The 7,273-nt window shown below is 38.1% G+C and overlaps 1 protein-coding gene across 1 annotated transcript in view; it reads left to right on the top strand.

Annotated features, from left to right (window-relative positions):
* Positions 1–3,664: 3,664 nt before the first annotated feature.
* The window catches only part of LOC106530654 (AP-1 complex subunit sigma-2), a 9,640-nt gene continuing 6,031 nt past the window's right edge, over positions 3,665–7,273 (top strand). The window contains exons 1-2 of the mRNA XM_014026325.1: positions 3,665–3,731; positions 4,794–4,972. Of these exons, the coding sequence (XP_013881779.1) occupies positions 3,729–3,731; positions 4,794–4,972 (182 nt within the window). The 5' untranslated portion in view covers positions 3,665–3,728. The remainder of the gene's footprint in view (positions 3,732–4,793; positions 4,973–7,273) is intronic.

The following is a 7,273-nucleotide window of genomic DNA, read 5'->3' as shown; positions in this document are numbered from 1 at the left end:
TCATGTGATCCAGCAAAGATCAGATGATTGGAGCAGAGTTTTAAAACCCAGTGCTGATGAGGAGGGAGATGAGCTGCAGCTGATCAGCCAACACCCATCACACCTATTCATAAACTCTAAATAAATTTACCAAGCAAACAATAAAATCTCAACTGAAACAGGCTTTTTATAATAAATGTGAAAAAATATCGTAAACAAATAAATTAACATTCATAAAAGATAAATACTGCTTATTACCTGAAGACACCTATAGCTTCAACCTTAACAAATAACATTTTTCTCAATCTTCAAATAAAAACAATTACTCTCATAAAAACAAACACAAGCTGCACATTTTCATACCTCCTTCCAAGTGTGCTGATTTAAAGTTGGAAATCATCTTCTCTTGCTAGCATGCTCTCTCATTTCACACATCTTACCCTGTGCTTCAGTTTCACCTGACAACATGTGTTCATGATATTAAGCTAGGAGCGGAGGGAAGAGATAAACCGGAAACATATATATGCTAAAAATTTAAATAAGAAATAATTACTTTTTCTTTACCTTCACATGCAAGTTTAAAAAAAGGTGCCAGGCAGAAGAAGTCCACATCTTTCCTCCTATTATTCCTCATGTTTTTGTTTTTCCTTCCATGGATGGGTGAACAAAGTACTGTACAACAAAAAAATGAACAGTTTCCCTGGACGGGGCTGTAGCAGGGGTCACGTGACTGAAATGATCCAATAGCAACACAACACAGTTATAAATCTGAGTAGATGTGCCGGCACGACAGCCAAACCCATCTGTTCTCTGATTGGATGTTAAATCTATGATTGAGAAGACATTGACCAATCAGCTGGAGGCAGAAAAACTTGGTCAGAATTCGTACTTGTAAAGTGAAACTCACATGCAAGTTTTGAACTTGAGCAGAGAGATTTACACATAGTTTTTTGCTTTGTACCTGTAAACAGACCTTAGCAAAAAAAGAATAACTTGTGTAAATATTTTTTACAGATACAAATCTTGTTTTTACAGATACAAATATTATTTTTACAGATACAGATTTAATTTTTACAAATACAAATCTTATTTTTACAGATACAAATTTTATTTTTACAGATACAACTCTATTTTACACACATATTCCTATTTACATATTCAAAAGTTACAAATCTTAATCTACAAGTACAAAGTCTGACTTACGAGAACAAAATACATAAGACTAATATTTGTTTCCATAGATTTACATGCAGTTTTTTGCTTTGTACCTGTAAACAGACCTTAACAAAAAAGACTGTAACTTGCGTAAATATTTTTTACAGATACAAATCTTATTTTTACAGATACAAATCTTATTTTTACAGATACAACTCTATTTTACACACATTCCTATTTACATATCCAAAAGTTACAAATCTTAATCTACAAGTACAAAGTCTGATTTACGAGTACAAAATACATAAGACTAATATTTGTTCCCATACAGAAACACTAGAAAAATAAAGCAAAAACATAGATCACGACAGTTTTGTTTAATTTATGTTGTTTTTAAAGAAAGGAATAAACTATAGCCTGGCCCTCGCCGTCCCWTGCAGCTCCGCTCAATTCTAGTTTCCCTTCACTGCTTCGTCTTGGACTTCTCCCATTGAGATGGATTTTGCTGGCAGATTTTTAGCCGGGCCAATCAGAGGACAGAATGTCAATTTTCTGTGCAGTGTCTGCTTGTAGTTTATTTTACCTGGGCCAATCAGCAAACAGAAGGAGGAGTTTTGAATGACGTCGACGTTCTGTGCAGTGTCTGCTATTTATTCTAGCATACAGCAGTGGAGGAAGTGAATGAAGCCAGTCTGTGTTGATAAGGCTTCCAAATTAAAATAAATTTGTCTGACAAAACAGCAGCTCTCATTTACAGTCGTCTCGTTCGGCTCGGTACTTTTCTCCTCTCAGTAGGGTTGTTTACAGCACACGCGACTTCCGGTTAGCTTCTTAGCTTAGCCTCCATCACAGCGACAACACATACATGCATTTCATGCAGAGGCCACGCCTCCTGCATGAAACGCTTGTCTATGCATCTAGTCCAGACCCTAGTACGAAGCAAAGTGAAGGACAGGGCCTGGTTTTAACCAGGCTTAAATAAACTAACTAAATAAATAATTTCTGGATAAGTGTAATAGAGTTGACCTTCACACACCAGGAAGTACCCCTCACTCATGGTGTCGATTTATGGCCAATAACACAAACTTAAACTTGATCAACTGATAAACCTGAACAAAACAACTAACTGGAACAACTCATTTTTACACTCATGAACTTCTTTAATGGTCTAACACATTCCCACTCCCAACTCGTCACATATTGACGCTTTTCCAAGGTTCCCTCTGCGTCTTATTTGCGTTGGGTACCCCCTTCGTGTCAGTTTTTGACGCACCAGGCATTTCCGTGTTCCCTCGGTATCCAGGTTTGACTCGTTGGGACGCAAAATATAGGGGTCTTTGACTTGGGGTCCGTGGTCAATATTTGGGATCAGGGTTAATGGTTAATTTTAGGTACTGGGGTCAGGGATAGGATATCTAGGGCGAATATTAGGTAATTTTAGGCTTTAGAACACGTAGTTGACGTGAATTTCCTACATTTTCTAAAAATGGTTCATTTTAGGTATCAGGGTTAATGGTTAATTTTAGGTACTAGGGTCAGAGACAGCATGTCTGGAGTGAATAAAGGTAATTTTAGACTTTGGGACGGTAGTTTTTGTGCATTTTCTACACTTTCTGAAATTATGAAAACGGTTTCCGCCCCATCTCGTCAATAACTGATGCGCGGGAGGTACCAGACTCGTCAAAATCAGACGCAGAGGGAATCTTGGAAAAGCGTCAAAATGTGACGACTTGGGAGTGAGAGTAGTCATAAACATATAAACATCATTTCTACAAGATTACCCAACATCCCTTGCTGAGAAAATATTGGTCAGTCTGACATGTGGTGGAAGAGGGCGGGGCTTTTCAGAATACATTTTTCAACACTGCATGGTGTTATATAACAACACTGTTCAGTGTTATATAAGACTTTTTAGTGGACGGAGCTTATTTAACACTGTCCAGTGTTGAGACAACAGTGAGGAAATCAACACTGTGAGTTAACACCAACACTGGATGTCAGTTTACTCAGAAAGTGTTAAAATAACACTAGGGAGAGTTAAATTAACTCTGGAAAGTTTAACACTGACATTTTAACACTCCAGTTTTTACTTTGATTTATTTATTTTTTTACCAGAGCAGAAGGAGTGGTTGAACACAAATTGCTTGTTTGTTAAATCGTCAAAGGAAAACATTGACGTCTTTTGTCTGTGCTGAAAAAAATTACCCAACTGGCCTTTCAAATAACTGAACTCAAGGTTATTGCCATTAGCCAACAGTGAGAAAGAATTTGTGTGGARGAGACCAGATTTTTACTCGTTTAAAGTTTTGAACAAAAGTGTCTCGCTGGGATACAGAAGAAGGGGATGGACCCAGATTTTCTAGAAATAAATATTGGATTTTAGCAGAGAAACAAAGATGACCAAGAATGGAATGTCTGATCCAGAGGACTCATAGACTGAAGAGGGTGTTGTGCTTAGTGTTGTCCCCGGAAGTTCAACAGCAGCCTGCTGTTGGAGCGCAGCTGGGCGTGGCTCACAATGACGACACGGCTTCAGTTCAGGGTYAAAGGACAGGTGTGTTTCTCTCCTGCGTTGTTCACTTTGAGGACAGAAAATGGTGAGAATCTGACTTTTCCTCCTTACATATAGTGTAACTTTTTTACCTATCTATCAATAAAATATATTTATGTTTACCTTCCTTGGCTAAAAAACTAAAGCTCCTCATGGGGATGAAGGTTATTTAACTTTTTGGTTGATAAATGTAAATTATATCATTTAATAGAAAAAAATAAAATGTCAAAAAGTATTTGTTAACATTGTCTGATTGATCCACTTCTCTAGTTGTGCTTTGTGTTGAAAACTTGTCAGACTGGCAAATCAATGCAAATCTGACCGTGACTCAGGATATTTATCTGACCAGTGCGAAACGCAGGATCCTGTTGAAAAATCTGAGATTTTGTTACATTTCACACGTCCTGCTTCACCTCGCTGCAGACAGAAGCTGCTCTGCTACGCCTCTGGGCAAAGAGCTTTCCTTAATTRCCTCCTTTACAACACAAGCTTTATGTATTTACTGTCTTATTGCACCCAGAAGTGACTTACATGTGCTCAGATTTCCACGAGCTCTTCCACATTTCTAGTTGTGCAATCTAATGCTTCTTGATCCAGTAATGGTTTCTCTGTCTGTCAAAAAACAAAGGAAAAACTGTTGAATTGATTTAGTTGACATGTTAGCGACTGCTTTATCTATTTACAGGTTATATATATTTACCACATGTGAACTGGACTGTTAGGCACTTTTCTGAAACATTAAAAGGTGAAAGAATGCACATGTTCAGTTTTTGACTGAGATGGTTAGAAGGGGCAGTTGTAGCTGTTTTTGATCAAACGTTATGCCTGAACTCATGAGATTTTGTGAGATTTGTTAGTGAACAGACTATGTGTTGGGAATGACTTACCACAACATTTTTGTGTTTGCTCTTGTTATCCGTTGATTATCTCTTGAATGTTTCATTCAAATCTGCCTTTTGGTTCCTGAGATATTTTGCTAACAGGCAAGAGTTGACTCCAAATACCGTAATTCAGTTTTGGTTTTAGTATGATTAACAAAGCTGCAAGACAAACACACCTGAACCTTGGAGAAGTCATTGTTTTCAACGCCTCTTCTTTTCCTTTACAGTTGCACTTCCTGTTGCTGTTCAGTCGGCAGGGGAAGCTGCGGCTGCAGAAATGGTTCACGCCATTATCAGAGCGGGAAAAGAAAAAGGTGATCCGGGACATGATGATGTTAGTGCTGCCTCGGGCCCCGCGAACCTGCAACTTCCTTCACTGGAAGGACCTCAAGATCGTTTACAAGAGGTTGGTTGTACGAAACAGCTGCTTTCAATTCAATTCAGTTTATTTTTATAGCGCCAAGTCACAACATACGTTGTCTCAGGGCACTGTACATAAAAAGAACAATCTAAAGAAGAAACCAGCAGGCTGCGTTGAATCTCTTCATCACAGTCTCCCATCCTGAGCAAACGGTGGAGAGGAAAAACTCCCTGCTAATCAGGAAGAAACCTCCAGCAGAACCAGGCTCAGGACAGGAGACCATCTGCCTCGACCGGCTGGTTGAGGGACAGGAAAGAGACACAGGTAAACACAGAAGAACTGGTCCAGGACTGGTCCAGGTGCACCTTCTTCTGGAAGAAACAAGAAAAAAAAACGTTATTGATAGAAATAATTACAATAAACATGTAGAGAAGAGAGACTAAAGACAACAGCAGAGTGAAAAAATGTGCTCAGTTTGTGCTCCAGCAGTCTAAGTCTATAGCAGCAGAAATAAAGAATAATTCAGGAAACCTMAGTCTAACTACAGGATTTATCAAAAAGGAAAGTCTTCAGTCTAATCTTAAAAGTAGACAGAGTGTCAGCCACATAGACAGAAACTGGAAGTTGGTTCCACAAGAGAGGAGCTTGATAACTGAAAGCTCTGCCTCCCATTCTACTTTTAGAAACTCCAGGAACCACAAGTAAACCTGCAGTCTGAGAGTGAAGTGCTCTGTTAGGAAAGTATGGAACAATAAGATGTTTAATATATGATGGAGCTTGGTTGTTAAGAGCTTTGTATGTTAGGAGTAATATTTTAAATTCTATTCTGAATTTGACAGGAAGCCAGTGGAGAGAAACTAAAACTGGAGAAATATGATCTCTCCTTCCAACTCTCATTAAAACTCTAGCATCAGCATTTTGGATTAACTGAAGACTTCTTAAAGAGTTTTTTGGATGCCCGGATAATAAAAAATGTTTCTAACTTTAGTGATATTATGCAGGTGGAAGAAGGCGGTCCTGGTAACATTTTTAATGTGGGGGTTAAAAGACATATCCTGATCAAAAGTAACACCAAGTTTCTTTACATTAGAGCTGGAGGCCAGATTAATGCCATCCAGAGRAGGTGAAAGGCTACAAAGTTGATCCCTAAGATGTTCAGGTCCAAAAACCATAATCTCTGTCTTATCTGAGTTTAGAAGCAGAAAATTAAGAGTCATCCATGTTTTTATGTCTTTAAGACATGCTTATAGTTTAAGTAACTGGTTGGATTCATCAGGTTTTGTGGATAAATATAACTATCATCAGCGTAACAATGGAAATTTATCCCATGCTGATTAATAACTTTACCCAATGGAAATATATATAAAGTGAAGAGGATAGGTCCAAGCACTGAACCCTGAGGAACCCCATGACTAACCCTGGTGTAAGAAGATTCATTATTAACATTAACAAACTGAACTCTATCAGTTAAATAAGACTCAAACCATTTTAGAGCTGTTCCTGTAATCCCAATATCAAGTTCAAGTCTACGTAATAAAATATTGTGATCGATTGTATCAAATGCAGCACTGAGATTTAACAGGACAAGAATGGACACAAGTCCACTGTCTGAGGCCATGAGAATATCATTAGTAACTTTCACCAGTGCTGTTTCTGTGCTATGATGAGCTCTAAACCCTGACTGAAACTCCTCATATAAATTATTTCTATCCAGATGTTCACGTAGTTGATTTGCAACTATTTTCTCAAGAATTTTTGAGATTAATAGGAGATTAGATATAGGTCTATAGTTGGCCAGAACTCCTGAATCAAGATCAGGTTTCTTWAGTAAAGGTTTAATTACAGCAGGGGTGTCCAAACTTTTTAGTGAGGGCCAAATACAGAAAAACAAACAAAGGGCCAGGCCACATACTAAAGGTGATATATTGATACATCAATAACGTGTAACTCACCTATTGGGCATAAGGTCACTGTGGTTAGTCTTCTCATGGGTTCTGGKGGGGAGGGGGGGATAAAGTTGTATCGAGGGGGTTTTAAGGTCAAGCGAGGGGTTGGTTAACTGTCCTTCACACTGTTTTCTGTAAACTAATGAAAACATAAATGGATCAGTTTTACTGTAATAATGTGATACATTCATACATCAATAATGTGTGTATTTCTAACTCACCTCTGACTCTGATAGAATTCAGGGAGGGAGAGAAGCTGATGTTGACTCTTCAGAGAATCATCACAATGGCCTCATGCAAGAACATTTCATATTCTTATCCTAAATTTCTCTTACTTTTGTTCGTACAAAGGGTTCGTACGAACATGTCACGTCAGATTCAACAAACTCTTCTATCTTCA

This window comes from Austrofundulus limnaeus, unplaced genomic scaffold (genome assembly GCF_001266775.1).
Source record: "Austrofundulus limnaeus strain Quisiro unplaced genomic scaffold, Austrofundulus_limnaeus-1.0 Scaffold543, whole genome shotgun sequence".
NCBI lineage: Eukaryota > Metazoa > Chordata > Actinopteri > Cyprinodontiformes > Rivulidae > Austrofundulus > Austrofundulus limnaeus.
This window is presented reverse-complemented; position numbering and strand designations above follow the sequence as displayed.